The sequence below is a fragment of the Tenrec ecaudatus genome, chromosome 6 (assembly GCF_050624435.1).
Source record: "Tenrec ecaudatus isolate mTenEca1 chromosome 6, mTenEca1.hap1, whole genome shotgun sequence".
In the NCBI taxonomy this organism is placed as follows: domain Eukaryota; kingdom Metazoa; phylum Chordata; class Mammalia; order Afrosoricida; family Tenrecidae; genus Tenrec; species Tenrec ecaudatus.
Genome location: NC_134535.1, coordinates 99,296,820 through 99,312,748, shown reverse-complemented (window position 1 = coordinate 99,312,748; position 15,929 = coordinate 99,296,820). Strand labels below are relative to the sequence as shown.

The window sequence follows — 15,929 nt, the reverse complement described above, 5'->3', positions numbered from 1 at the left end:
CCGCCCCTGCGCGGCGCCGGGCCCCGGCGGGAAGGGAGGGAGCGGGGCCCGAGACTGCATCATTCTGCACCGGCTGCTGCAGGGCCGGGGGAGCAGGTGGAGAGAGCGGGCGCGCGGGAGCGCACCAGCCCGAGAGTGGAGACTGCAGTGACGTTGCCCGGGAGACCCGGTGTCAGTGAGGAAGCAGAACCCGGAGCCCCCTCGTCGCCCCCGGCCGCCGCAGCCCGGACCATGCCGCACGGCTGCTGACCGCTCGCCAGGGCCGGCCCACAGGACCCCGGCGGCCGCCGCCGCCCTTTCTCCGCGCCGCGTTCTCCATGTTGCATTTCTGCTCAGTTTCCCGGGCCGGGTCGTAGCTGCGGGCAGAGGAGCCTGCGGGACGTTGCCCTGCTCCTTCCGCCGCTGCACTTTTTCTTCCCCGCCCCCCCCCCCCAGCTCCTGCTTTCATCCCCTCCTCGCCCCGTGCGCCCCCGCCCCCCCATCTTGTCTGCCTCCATCGGCCGGGGCTATGGCCGCGGAAGAGGGCTTGCAGACGGTGGACCATTATAAGACGGAGATCGAGAGGCTGAGCAAGGAGCTCACGGAGACCACCCACGAGAAGATCCAGGCTGCCGAGTACGGGCTGGTGGTGCTGGAGGAGAAGCTGACGCTCAAGCAGCAGTACGACGAGCTGGAGGCGGAGTACGACGGCCTCAAGCAGGAGCTGGAGCAGCTCAAAGAGGTGGGTTCGCGGCCCCCCTCTGCCCTCCGCGACCCCGCCCGCCCCCGGCGCCAGCCCCCGCGAAGGATGTGATTGAAAGCACCGTTTCTTCGTCTTAGCAGTTCTTTTGTTGATAAGCGGAAAATGGAAAGAGCCCATTCCCCCCCCCAATCCCACCCCCAAGTGAAAAATTGCTCGGGAAATGAACGTGTCAGCTAGCATTTGGGAGGCAATGGGTGTTGGGGCTGTGGGGGAGGGAGATTCATGAAAGTCTTCAAGTCTAATCAGCACTCTTAAAAGGACAGCGGGGTTGGAATGAGTACACCAAACTTACCCAAACTGTGGTTTTCTCCACCCCAGGTTTCAGGGACCATTCCTGAGACCACAAAGGCAGTGGGTAGCTTTGGACCTGCAGACCCACTCCCTGAGGCGATGTAGTTTTTGGGACCTCAGCCTTCAGCTGAATGTAACGACCTTTGGCGAGAGGGTGCTGTTATTAGGAACAACCCCCAACCCCCAGCCCCGGCAATCCCACTTGACCACAGCTGGGAGGTGTTCGTTCTCCTGGGCTGTGGTCATTCTTGTCCTCAGGCTGCCGGAGAAAAACAATTCTGCTGGGCTGCTGCCCGCTGCCTTGATTTCACCTCACATCGAGGCTGGGCCATGCCCAACCTTATGAGGTCACCCCAGGCAGGGAAAACTGAACTCACCTACAAATGGTAAGAAAGGATGCTGTATACGCAACACCTGCCTACCTGGGTAGCCTTGTATTTCATCTCCAGCGAGACTTTCCTGGTTGAAATAATTATATTGAAACAAACAAACAAACCCAGAATCTCACAAATGAGCCATGTATAACATTTGCTCTCTTTCGGCTTTGGGTGTTTTGGCTTCTTTCAACAGCTGTCTAATGTACTTGGGGTGGGGGTCAGGGTAGGGGTTGGCAGAGGCTGGAGCGGAGGGATGAAGGTGCTTTGATTTCCTAGCAAACGCTCTTAGGAATATTGCTGATTCCCGAGGCACCATGGGTAACAAGCAATCAGTTGCAATTTTAATATATATACTGCTTTTCTATGCCGCGAGTCTTCATTTTCAGGTGCATATTGGTGTTGTAAATGTTGATTCTTGTTTGGTATAAGATATTGTAAAAAGTATCTCTAATATACTCACGCAGTATTTTTCCCCTTTAGCTAAGAAATTGGGTCTTGTTTTGTGTTTTTACAGCTAAAAGTTGACATCTAATCAATTTGTCTTCTTTAATACATCATAGGGAAGACATTTATACTTTTAGACGTTTCTGATTTTTATTCTGGTCCCTAAATGACAAAGCAAACAAACACCCCCCCCAACAAAACAACAGAAACACAAACACCCCCACAAAAGAAAATGAAATACTTATAGTTGAAACTGTCAATTAGAACTTTCATTTGGGTGGATTAGGCTGTGCATTGCTAGTTCATGAGTGTCTTTTGTTTTCCCTTTGATCACGTCTCTGCTGTTAACTAAAGAGGCTATTTTAGGCTTTAGGCCACTATATTTCACTGTACTGATGCTAAAACTTGTGCAGCAGGAAGCACAGGATGCTGATTGTAATTCTCAGAGCGTGTTTTGATGCTGTCTGTGCCAATCAACACTGCTTGGTCAAGATAGGGAAATGCAAACTGGACAATGCTAAGCCATCACCACCATAGGATAGGAGGGAGACTTAATTTTATGAAATCAAGTACAACCTGCCCACTTGATTTAAACAAATCTAAGATATTTATGTGTCATTGTTCTTAACTCTACATGAACACATTTCTCTCTTTTCTTAGTAGACCAGGAGCTCTTCAGGCAAGAAATATGTGAATTCATTTTGTACTCAAGCCTTTATCATAAAACAAATTTCATAAACCATGAAATTCATATTGATAGGGGATACATCTTTTATCAGGTATTCAGAGGTCAAGATTAGTTAGTGTCTGAGAAAGATTCAGAAAATGAGAAAGTGACCAGGTTTTAGAAACTACTAGTATTCATTTCATCAGCAATGATGACAAAAATGAAAAAAGGAAGCATTTTGTAGGAATGCCAATGGCTTCTTATGACAGAATAGTGCAAATACCCATTACAAGGTACTTTTTTTAAATTAAAAATTGAAACACATTTTGTTTTATATAGCTGGGGATTAATAAACATTTATCAGAATTATTTTTATCAAATGATACTTGGTCACATATATAGTATAAGTTGGAGCTAGCATCAGTATAATTCAATTGAAAATTTTGGTGAACAGCCTTCAATAATATTTAAAAACATCTTTAAAATGACAAGGTAATGACTTGATGACTTGATAGTGAGACCTTTATATCCTTTCAACATACTGTAGACTTTAGTTGGCTTTATTATTTAAATAGGCAGAATCAGTCTCAAGTAACATTTCCTATTTGAAAAATAAATCCAGAATAGTTGCGCAAACTGAGGTCTGTCAATGAGGATATCATGAAGAAACCATTTTTGACAAACATGTTTGTGTGTGTGGGCTCTTATGCTCTGGTTTTTGAAAAGGAAGTTTTGCTTATTTCCACAGGGAGTAAACATGACTGTTGCATTATATCTGTAAGCCAAATTGGAAACAAATCTGGAGCTAACTTTTCATCTGTTTCAGCAATTATGTTTAATTTAAAAATAATTTTAAGATAATTGCTAAAAGGAAAAAAGGCCATACGGATTTGAAGTTGGATATTGGTAACCTGCGGTGCAGGGCCAGGGCTCAGTGTTTACTTTCAATGCCCGCACGTTCTCCCCAGGCTCAGGACTGTTGTCATAGTTAGGCAACAAAACAACATTGCCTAAAGATGCGGAGAAGCAGATGTGCAAAACTCATGAATTTTCATTGCTCGTTATTTTCCCCCCTCATCCAGATGCTTTTTGGCCCCATACCATTTCAGGCTCTGCCCTGTACCTAGTTGAGTGCCTGCTGGAATTCTGTTCCCAAAAGGACACTTGAAGGAAAAGAGCTAAGGGCCTGAAAAAAAGATGACTTTGCTTTTCCCCCAGTTTGCACAAGTGGACCAAGCAGCACGTCCACTAGATGACTTGACCATGGTTTTGCGATTTCACAAATCATGTCCATTCTTCCGTGACCTCAGGGGCCCCCAGGCCTGGCCTATTCTAGGGATTGGCTCATTGTGTGTTTGAGACTGTGCACAAATGAGCACTATGCTTCTGTCATGCTGACAAAAATAGCATCTGAAGAAGAGTCATAGTTTTCAAATGATTTGAAAATTAAACACATGAAAAGCCCCTACATGTTAAATTTAACTTTTAAAAAATCCAGTTGACATTGGAAATGCAGTAAGGTTTAAAATGTTGAGTTGTTGTTGAGATTATATTTAGCAGGTAAACACCGATTCGGCAGTTCCTGTTTGTACATTTCAGCGACGCTGATGATATTCTCATGTACATCCTCTCACTCTCCAGTGCTGGGCGGCTCTTCCTCCAGGAGCACCAACGCACTGCCCTCGAAGGCTCCCAACTCATTTTGAAAGTTTCACGGTGCTGTTGTCAATTTGATCCCATAAACAAAACATAAAACGAAACAAAATCTCACTCCTATACTGGCCATTCTGACTCAGCAACCCCAGCTAGTGTTTCTGAAATGCTAAATCCTTAGGAGAGCAAGCAGCCTCATTTTTCTCCTGAGGAGCAATAGGTGGATTTGAACCACTCATCTTGTTGTTAGCTATTCAGCGCCCAACCCAGAGCACCATTTGGTTCCATATACCTAAGAGCATAATGTTCAAGGCAGATTTAAAAAAAAAAACTACTTAAGCTAAAAATACGCCAGGCTTTAAAGTCCCCCCTTCTCTGCCATGGAATGATTCAGCAATATTGACACAGTTTTTAAAAAGTCAAATAAAAACTTTAGAAAATGTTTTGCAACTAGATTACAAAAGTGTGTACTAATAAACTTTAATTTTAATTTTTGAATCATTTTATTGGGGGCTTATACAACTCATCACAATCCATCCATCCATCCATCTATTTGTGTCAAGCACATTTGTACTTTTATTTCCATCATCATTCTCAAAACATTTGCTTTCTACTTGAGCCCTTGGTAATAGCTCATTTTTCCCTTCCCTCCCCACCCCCTCCCTCATGAACCATTGATAATTTATAAATTATTATTTTTTCATATATTACACTGTCTGATGTCTCCCTTCACCCACTTTTCTGTTGTCCATCCCCCAGGGAGGGCGTTATATGTAGATCACTGTGATTGCTTTCCCCTTTATCCCCCAACTTCCCTCCACCCTCTCGGTATCGCTATTCTCATGATTGGTCCTGGGGGTTTATCTGTCCCGGATTCCCTGTGTTTCCAGCTCTGATCTGCACTTGATCTTAGCCAAAAGGCCGGGAAGCGATCCAGTTCCGATCTGTACCATTGTACATCAATTAACTTTAACTAATTTTCTGAACCCTGCCTTCAGGAGAGTCACCGTCAGCTGCCGGCTGTTGTAGAACGCTGATGGACACTCAGCAGCTTCTCCTGGATCCCACTTTAAGCTTTTTCAGGGCTTTTGTTCAAGAAAGGTGGCTAGTTGGCATTTCAAACCAACCAGCTGCTCCTTGGGAGAAAGATGAGGCCAACTACATCTCATCAAGATGTACAGGGTCAGAAACCAAAGGGGTACAGTTCTTGTCTGTTCTCTCGGGTCATTGGGAGTCAGAATTGCCGAGTGGCACTGCGGTTTTGTTTTTTTTTAATATATAGTATCAGGGAATGTCACAGATGCATTGAAAGCCATTTAACCTGAACTATTTTCTTCAAATATTTAGGAAGATTGTTTTATATCTGTAAACTCACATCTTATATATTTTGTATCTATAAACTCTTAGACATGAAATCATGGGGAAATAATCACGAAGAGAAAGTTAATATTTAATTTATTATCTAAATTATTCTTTAACTTACTGTTTATTTTTACTTACTGTTTTAAAGGAAGAAACATTCAAATTAGGAAATTATGTTTAAAAATCTAAAATATGTCAATATATGATCTTAGAAACCGTTTACCAACAACTTGAACAAAGAAACATCATTGGTTACCTTCATTCAAATCCTTTTTTTGACCCAAGTGGCTCTGACTTGTCCTATCTTTTTATCTCAATTTAAGACTTGATCTGTGCCCGTTATTTCACAATAATGGCATAGCAAAATCTTATAATCTTTTATCACCTTTCCACCATCATACTTTCATGGACATGTGTTTCAGCCACAATTTGAGGGTTTGCCCCCAAATCCTGTTGCCTGCTAACTTGGCTCCTAAATAGAAGGAGGCTTCAAAAACATCTAGAAAAATTCCACTTTTTCCCTGAAAAACTTTTTGAAGCCCCCTCGGATACTTGTATTGATATTGTGTTCCAGAAATTGAAAATATGATCACTTACACTTTGCAATATGCGGTGAAGGACTTTCTCACTCAGGAGAGTATATGTGTAGTTAAGGAGAGGAGGCATAAGGACACGTATGACCTTGCTGTTCAATAAGCCATATGCCGAAGACAACGGTATGTAAAGTCAAATGGTGGAGGATGGGATTGCACAAGTGGCCATGGCCACATGTTGTCTTGTGGATGAGAAACTGTTGCAAGGAAATGAAAGTAAATGATATGTGTTGAATGCCCTGCACATCGCCTCTTTTAATCTTCAAAAGGGTGCAGAAAATTATCGCCCATTTTTACGGATTAGAAAATATTACACGTAAAAAAACATTGGATTATGTAAATCATTTAGGAATAGTAGCTTTGCATTCCTTCTTTTGAATTTTTATAACTCTCCTTATACAAAGTAGTTACTGCTCACATATTACAGAAGATAGGTTAAGGGCCCTTTGGAAGGCCACAAAACTAATAAGTGAAAAAACCTGATTTAGGAAGCCTTCTTTTTTTTTAATAGATTTTTAAAATTGTGAATTAAGGTGGGTATGTTAGTCCAGGTAGACTAGAGAAACAAATCCAGGGAGACTCACATGTGTATAAGAAAGAGCTTTATGTACAAGAGCAGTTGAACATTAGAAAACATCCCAGCCCAGTCCACATCAAGTCCATAAGCCCGATATTAGCTCATATATCTGATACCAATCTATAAAGTCCTCTTCACTCACAAAACACATGCAATGATGCCGAATGCAGGAAGATCACAGGCCAGTGGGTGGGAAGTCTTGTGGATCCAGTGGCATAAGCATCTCAGCATTGGCAGGGGGTCTCCTCTGGGTCCTCCAGCTCCCAGACCTCTGGCTGTATCTGCATAACTATCAGGCTCCTGGTCTGTAAAGTCTCACAGGGAGTGAGCAGAGATAGGGAGAGAGAGAAAGAGTCTTCCTCCTTCAAGGAGGAAGACAGGACTTCTCAGGATCCTCAGAAGGCCATGCCCATACAAAGGCCAAATTGACTATGACCTGATTGACAGACTAGACTCCACCCCTTTACTCTGAATCCTCAAAGTGACACCAGATTATGTAACTACCACAGTGGGGGTTTACATTTCAAACCGTGAACTCTGCATTCAACAGTTCAAACCACTCACTAACATTCCCACACCCCCCACCATATTCTATCCCATGGCTTCTCCCCTGAATGGTCTCCCTCTCAGGGATTTCTGTCCGTGTTTTCACCCAGGCCAATACCTGCCAGCTTTCCAGTCCGCTGCTTCATCTTCCCACCCTCCTTCCCTTGGGAACCTCCAAAGTCTGTTTAGTATTCAATTATTTGAATACTAAAGGGTTTAGTGTTCAATTTTTTGTCTTGATTTTTATCCTGATAAGTAGTGGTCTCATACAGTATTTGTCCTTTTGAGATTGACTAACTTCACTTTGCATAGTGTTCTCCATTGTTTTTTCGTGATGTGTAGTATCCCATTGTGTTTATATGCCAGACTCTTTCTATCCGAGCTATTTCCAACTTGGAAGGAGCCACATTGTTTTCATTGGACCTTATCTCAGATTTCATTGTAGTTGGCTCTACAATGAACACTCATGGAAGCAACAAGCAAGAAATTAAATAACATTGGGCGAATGTGCTGTACAAGATTTTTAAAGCATTGATGAGCAAAGATGGCACTGTGAGCCTAACACGTGTCTAATCCAAGCCAGGTTATTTTCATTTGCCTCATATGTATGTGAGTGTTGGACAGTGATTAAGGAAGACTGAAGAGCACTTACTGCATTTGAACCATGGTGTTGGTTGAGTGTACTGAGAGTACTAGAAGTTGTCCCAAAGAACAAACAATTCTGTCATGGAGACAGAACAGTCAGAACGCACCTTAGATGCAAAGATGGCAATTGTATCTCATACTTTAGACATGTTATTAGGCAAGACCAGACCATGATACTTGGTAAAGTCAAAAAAAGAGGAAGCCCCTCCGTGAGACTGACACAGTGGCTGCAACAGTGGATTTAAGCATAACAATTGTGAGGATGGTGTGGGACTGCGCAGTGTTTTCATTCTGCTGCACCTAGGGTCTCTAAGTGAGAGACGTCTCAGTGGCATCTAACAATGCCATCTCAGCCCAGTCTGCACCTGCAATACAGAAGGTCGCTATGATGGTCACAAAGGGTGGGTGGGAGGGCAGATGACTTAGGCAATAGTAATAGGAATAACCCCCAAACTAAATCCACTGCTATCGAGTCAAATCTGAGTTAGCATCCCAATGTAGGGTTCACAAGACTAAATCGCTATGGGAGTAGACAGTGTCAGTTTCCTCCACAGAAGCAGCTGGTGAATTTGATCACTGGCCTTGCGGTTAGCAGCCCAGTGCATAACCAGTACTACGCCGCCAGGACTCCACCAGGTGGTCGGGATAGAAGCTACCACATCCACTGTCACCTGGCCATTTCCAGCTGATGACGACTCCAGCGTAAGATGGAGCAGACCTACTCCTTAGGGTTTCCAAAGCTGCAAATCTTCCTGGTGCAGATAACCTCACCGTTCTCTGTCAAGGCCTACTGGGTTTGAACTGCTAACCTTGGAATTAGTAGTCCTTTGCTTACTTAACAGTGCCACTAGGGTTCCTTAGTTAGCCAAAGCATATATAAATTAATAACTGCCCATCCTTTCATCCTAGGCTTATCTCTATTTACTACTTGGTATGCATTCTTTTATATTGTTCAACATATGCAGGGGAGTTTTGTTCACATTTGTTTGTTTTTATAACAACCGAATCATGCATTATTTTTTCCTTTCATTTGATAGTAGTCTTTTTAAAGACTGGCATTTCTAGGGCAGGGTTGTGGTTTTTAAGTCACTGATGCTTCAAGGGTGAAGAAAATGGGACTGATTAGAGATGAGAGAGACCAGAGAGACTCAGGGCATGTGAGTGACATGTGGTGGAGTGGTGGCAACCAGATCTTAATAACTTGGCTCAGGTGCAGCAGGGAGATGGGTGGTGAGATGGGAAAAGTATAGTGGGGTGAGTGTGAAAGAGAGATGGAATAGTTGGTTGCCCCAGAGGAGACCTGTGTATGATAATGTGTAAGGCTTGTGGGTGAATTAGCAGGAGTCTCTCTTCCTTGTCTTTATCCTGAGGTTGGAGATACATGCTTCAGCATAGCATGTGGCTGGTTTCCATGGCCAGCAAGTGCAGGTCCTACAGTGTGACCACATGTTTGTCCTGGGTCTTGGTTAGATGACACCATGATACAGAACCTGGGCTTTGTTCTGTTAAGCCATCTTTGCCTTTGGTATTGTGTTTTGAGATGGTTGAGTGGGATTTCATAGAGAATCTCAGGATGTGCATGCTCCGCAGGAGGTTAGGAGAAGAATGGACAGGACTAGAAAATTCTTGGCGGAGTGTTTTTACGTACAATAATGGAAGAGAAAGGGAATATGAGTGGCAATTGATACTGTCTCCTTCTAGGGCTTAATTACCTTGCCAGTGAAATTAAGGGGTTGAAATGGATAATCTCTATAATTGTTACCAACTCTATTTCTGTGAAGCTATTTTAGAGCTACTTATTTTACTTTTTTTTCGCCTGTCTTTATTTTTTTTTTCATTTTTTTAAACCCAATACAGAAGAATCTTACTTAACTGTAATAATTTTCAGCTGGTCTTTAGGGATTTGTAGCAAGTGTTTTTTGTATTTTTCTTCCATCCATTTATATGATGGTTACTCAGTTCCAGCTGGGATAATCTATCTGTTTTGTACTCTGTTCCTCCAAACACACACACACACACACACACACACACACACACACACACAATCTCATAGTTATCCCTTCCTTTGGGCACTTGGCTTACATTTATTTCTCTTCTAGATGTACTGTATATACTCAAGTATAAACCAACCTGAATATCAGCCGAGGCACCTAATTTTACCCTAAAACTGCAACGAACATGTGCTGAAAAACTTGGCTTATACATGAATATATATGGTACTTCACTTTTTTAGTCATACTGCTGTAGAACTGACTCTCTGAATTTGGTCAGTGAGTGTATTAGTGTGGATAGACTAGAGAAACAAATTCATAGACACTCATGAGTATAGGAAAGAGCTTTATATAAAGAGTAATTGTACATTAATAAAACATCCCAGCCCAGTCCACATCAAGTCCATAAATCTGATATTAGCCCAAATGTCCAGTATCAGTCTGTAAATTGTTCTCCAGATTCATGCAACACATGCAATGATGCTGAGTGCAGGAAGATCACTGGCCAGTGGGTTGTAAGTTTGTGCATCCAGTGGCAGAAGCATCTTAGAACTGATGTGGGTCTCCACGTGGCTTCTCCAGCTCCGATGCTCTGGCTGCCATCAGCATAACTCCACGTGGCTTGTCAACAGGAATGTCTCACAGGAAGTGAATGTGTGTCACGGCTCCAGTGAGCTATTTATCTCCTTAGTGCCTCCTAATGAGGTCATCAAGCTACGACCTGATTGACAGGCTAAACTCCATCCCTTCACTCTTACTAGTCTCAGGTTGACAACAGATTATGTAACTGTCCCAGTGATGTATTTATACTTGGCTTAAGAGAGTAGAACAAAGCCTAGTAGGTCACTAGTAGCCAGACTTTGGACCAAAATAAAGAACTTTCTAGCAAATATAGAAAATAAGGTAGTCCTCTTTAGGAAGCAATCTGTTCCTTGTCATGAAAGAAGTTTATGAAGCAGCTAGCCAACCACTTGCTTGGAATAAATAGGGTCATCTTTGTAAAGGAGTTTCTTTGTGACCTCTAAGGTCCTCCTCCTCTCCCGTCCTCTCTTTGGTTTTATCATTCCAGATGCTCCAAGTAACTTCTTAAGTCTTTTATTTTGCCTTCCGCACCACTGGATTACAGTGTTTTCAACATGGTGATAGGGCTTGATGACTTTTGAATATTTTGGAATGTTTTCATAGTGTATAAAACAAAACTGGAATTAATAAAACTTAAGTTTAAGATGACTTTAGCTGTACACTTTGAGACGTTTCATTTGAAGCTCTATACATTTTGGATAATATGGTGGCTTTGAGGATTATTAGGACCTTCAGAATCTGTGCTCTTCATCCACAAAGACATAGACACACAGATATGAGAGCGCTTCAAAAGGTTTTTGGGAAAATTCCATTATCTTTTAATTCAAATTTTCCACTAGCGTTTTGATGTTCCTTTGTACACACCATACTTGTTTATGTGTTTTGTCATTAGCAGTCCAATATTTTAGTCTTGTCATCTACTTGCATTATTTGCTAAGTTACTTCTTTGGTTTAGAATGTGTATTATCTCTCGTTCTGTTTTACTTATTCAGCAATTTCACTGAGTGCCTACTAGGTTGGAGAAGGAGCCCTGGTGGCGCAGTGGTGAAACGCTCTGTTGCTAGCTGAAATCCACCGGCCACTCTGTGGGCCAAAGTTGTAGCAATCTGTTTCTGTGCAGCTTTATAGCCTTGGAAACTCTATGAGACAGTTCTCTGCCCTGTGTTGGAGTTGACTTAACAGCTATGTCAACTGCTGAGGAGAGAGTGTAGAAGCTCCTGAACGAAGACTGTGTGTCCATGATGAGCCGTAGTCTACACACATGCAGATTTGCAGAGAGATGCCTTGACATGTGCAAAGCCTTGAGTGAAGCTATAGAGGCTGGTTGGGAAAAGGTGATCAGGTTATGTTTTGGCAAACCCAGGAATGATGTGAAGCCTGTCATGTGGAGACTGCTGAAGTCTTTTTTAGGCAAAGGGATACGTATAAAGAATTTGGGATTTTGTTTGTACTCATTAGGGGAAATGAATGACCATAGACTGAGAGAAAATTAACCATCTTTGAACAAGACGATTCTGTGAAGATTTTTCTGAGATACTGGTTCTCATCATTAGAAAGATTTGATCAGAATCTTGAAGACTCTTAGGGTTTGTTAGAGGAGGTGAATCAGCCCAAGCGACCCCGGTGCAGGCTGCCTACGAGGGGGAGCTCTTGCTTTAGTATTTTAATCCCCTTATCTTTGGATAGAGCTCTGGTGGCGTGGTCAGGTGAGCATTGGGCTGCTAATTGCAAAGACAGCGGTTCAAACCTGTCAGTTGCTCCATGGGAGAAAGATGAGGCTTTCTACTCCTGTAAAGCTTACAACCCTAGATAGGCTTGCTACGGGCTGGAATTGACTGGCTGGCAGTGGGTCTGTTTTGTTTGTTTGTTGTTGTTGTTCTCCATAGGAAGAGCACTGATGGTGCTGTGTGGTAGGCATTGTGCTCCAACATGCAGGTTGATGGTTCAAACCCACCATCCACTCTGAGCCTTGGGGGGAATCTGCTTCCCAGAGATCACAGCCAGGAAAACTCTGTAGGGCACAATTCTACTGGGGTTGCCACGAGGGGGAGTCTCCTTACAGGCCACTACTTTGATTGATTGTTTGTTTGTTCTCATGGGTGTAGTCAGGTCTGAGAAGCTTGCATCTAGGTATGTCCAATTCTAGCATTGAATGACTCCATAAGAATAGAAGAGTTTGTTCAAATGGGAAGTTATAAGGTTATTTATAAATCCTAAATGAAAGCTTTTGACTGTTTGCCCTTTTCCCCCCCTGGAAATGAAGGCACTATAAAACCTTCCGGAAAGTCAACAGACATCAAGAAAACTGTGGTGGGCAGAAAGATGGCTGTAAACATTTACATTTTAACACTTGAGGGTTTTTTCATGTGTCTTTTAAAAGTTACTTGTCTTCTTGGTTCTATTCTGTTCACAGTTGTTTATGCCAACTTCACAAGTGTGTAAATAGAGTAGTAGAGAAAATCATTGCTTTGATGGCTTTCTCTTTCACTTCTGGAATTATTTTTAATTGCTCTTTTGGTGATGCACACTTGCTGTTTGCAAACATCATTTCATAGGGGTGGGAAAAAATTTTTTAAACATTTTATTAGGGGCTCATACAACTCATCACAATCCATACATATACATACATCAATTGTATAAAGCACATCTGTACATTCTTTGCCCTAATAATTTTCTTTTTATTTATTTATTTTTTACATTTTATTAGGGACTCATACAACTCTTATCACAATCTATACATATACATACATCAATTGTATAAAGCCCATCTGTACATTCTTTGCCCTCATCATTTTCAAAGCATTTGCTCTCCACTTAAGTCCTTTGCATCAGGTTCTCTTTTTTCCCCCTCCCTCCCCGCTCCCCCCTCTCTCATGAGCCCTTGATAATTTATAGATTGTTATTTTGTCATATCTTGCCCTATTCAGAGTCTCCCTTCCCCCCCTTTTCTGCCGTCCATCTTCCAGGGAGGAGGTCACGTGTAGATCCTTGTAATTAATTCCCCCTTTCCAACCCACTCACCCTCCACTCTCCCAGCATCTCCCCTCACACCCCTGGTCCTGAAGGTATTGTCCACCCTGGATTCCCTGTGCCTCCAGCTCCCATATGTACCAGTGTATAACCTCTGCCCTATCCAGTCCTGCAAGGTAGAATTCGGATCATGGTAGTTGGAGGGAGGAAGCATCCACGATCTGGGGGAAAGCTGTGTTCTTCATCGGTACTACATCGCACCCTGACTGACCCATCTCCTCTCCTAAGCCCCTCTATGAGGGGATCTCCAGTGGCCGACAAGTGGGTCTTGGGTCTCCACTCTGCACTTCCCCCTTCATTTACTATGGTATATATATTCTTTTTTTTGCATGATGCCTTATACCTGGTCCCTTTGGCACCTCGTGATCGCACAGGCTGGTGTGCTTCTTCCATGTGGGATTTATTGCTTCTGAGCTAGATGGCCGCTTGTTCACCTTCAAGCCTTTAAGACCCCAGACACTATCTCTTTCGATAGCCGGGCACCATCAGCTTTCTTCGCCACATTTGCTTATGCACCCGTTAGTCTTCGGCGATCGTATCATGGAGGTGTGCAGCCAATGATATGATTTTTTTGTTCTTTGATGCCTGATAACTGAGCCCTTCGGTACCACGTGATCACACAGGCTGGTGTGTTCTTCCATGTGGGCTTTGTTGCTTCTGAGCTAGATGGCCGCTTGTTTATCTTCAAGCCTTTAAGACCCCAGACACTATCTCTTTTGATAGCCGGGCACCATCAGCTTTCTTCACCACATTTACTTGTTCACCCGCTTTGCCTTCAGCAGTTGTGTCGGGAAGGTGCCTTCTCAATTTAGGGGGGATGGGGAAAAGAAATAATAGTACGTAACCATGACCTTTATAAAGATGGCGCTAGTGATTTGTACTGTACATGTGTTCCCTGGTAAACATTCCTGCTTTGGCCTCATTGGCCCGTTTTCATTGCCTTTGTCCTCAGAGATGTTTTTTGTTGCATGTGCAGCATTTTTCTGCCTGCCGCGTTTTCTAGATCTTGAATATTGATACTGGAGTTGGAATCAGTGTGAATGAGGGCAGGCCTCGGTGGTTATGTCCACCTCTCCTCTGAGCATTAAGAAGAGGGATGTCAGGTATCTCCTGTGACTTCCATAGTGTTGGTGTGTTTTCATGGTGCAGAGTGGCGAAAGGTCAGCATGGGATTTTGATCGTGTAAATGGGTGGTGTTGGAAATCTTACTGGGACCTACGATCTAGGTCTTGTACTGTCACTGTAGAGACAAATGTCATTGAAGAGTTTTTCATAAAGTATAAAACCACAGCTATAAGGCAAAAGTCTCTTTTGAGTACACAGGTACATATTTCTAACTAAAACAGGGCATCTAAAATATCTTAGGAGACCTATAAAATTTTTTCCTTTGGTTGTTTTTGCCTTGTAGTCATTGGCAAGATAAATTACAACATTGCTTCCCAACCTCCTATGTGTAACATTTTATTTCTAACATAATTTTTAGTTTATTATTGTTATTTATCAATAACATCAATACTGTCATGAAATTTAAGATCTTCCCAGAAAAATCTCAGATGAAATATCACCTAAGGAGGATTTTTTAAATGGCTTTATATTATTTTATTTTCAGTATTATTAAAAATGTATTGTGGAAATGACCTTTTTATTAAAAAGAGATTATTGTGTGATTTTTGCTCAGATAGTTCGAAACCAATAGCATAAAGCAAATTTCAAATGTCTACTTCTGGTGAAAAAATATACATAGTAAAACATGCTCCGACTCAACACTTCTACACCGTGTCTGTGATACCTGGTCTCACTCTTCACGGAGTGTGCATGGACTCACTGTTTCCTTTACCGGGGCATCACTTCCGTTCTTCGCACCGCCCTTCAAGGCTCATCTCTGCCGTCTCCATCATCTACTGCTGCTGTAACAGCAAAGAGAGTGGATTCAGCAAAGCGACATGTATTTCCTTCCAGTTTGAAGGCTGGAAGTCCGAGTTCGGAAAGGAAGGCCTGTCGCCCTGTGTACTCTGGAGGAAGGTCCTGTTCCTAGGCAACCTTCCTGTGGCTTCTTATGAAAAGCCTGTCTCTCCCCCATCTGTGCTTGCTTGCTTCACTGCTTGTTCAATCTGTTCTTTTTATATCTCAAAAGGGATGATTTACAGTACACCCCACATTAATACTATCCATTAACATAACAAAGAAAACCCTTTCCCCACATGGGATTGTAACTATAGGTTTAGGGGTGAGGATTTATAGTGCATGTGCTTTAGGGGATGATTTAATTTGTATATTATAGATCATTAGAATAATTTGTTTATTTGGTGTCATGTAGATTAGTGTGTTTTTAAAATTAGCTGTTTTTTAATGCAGCTCTTATAACAATCCATACATCAGTTATATCAAGCACATTTGCACATATGTTGCCATCATCATTCCTAAAACAT

The 15,929-nt window shown here is 42.6% G+C and overlaps 1 protein-coding gene across 4 annotated transcripts in view; it reads left to right on the top strand.

Moving 5' to 3' along the window:
- The first annotated feature begins 502 nt into the window (after nt 1-502).
- Nucleotides 503-15,929, top strand: part of BICD1 (BICD cargo adaptor 1) — a 228,890-nt gene continuing 213,463 nt past the window's right edge. For all 4 annotated transcript variants that reach the window (XM_075553038.1, XM_075553039.1, XM_075553036.1 and 1 more), the window contains exon 1: nt 503-721. In XM_075553038.1, coding sequence (XP_075409153.1) covers nt 509-721 — 213 coding nt within the window. In that variant the 5' untranslated portion in view covers nt 503-508. The remainder of the gene's footprint in view (nt 722-15,929) is intronic.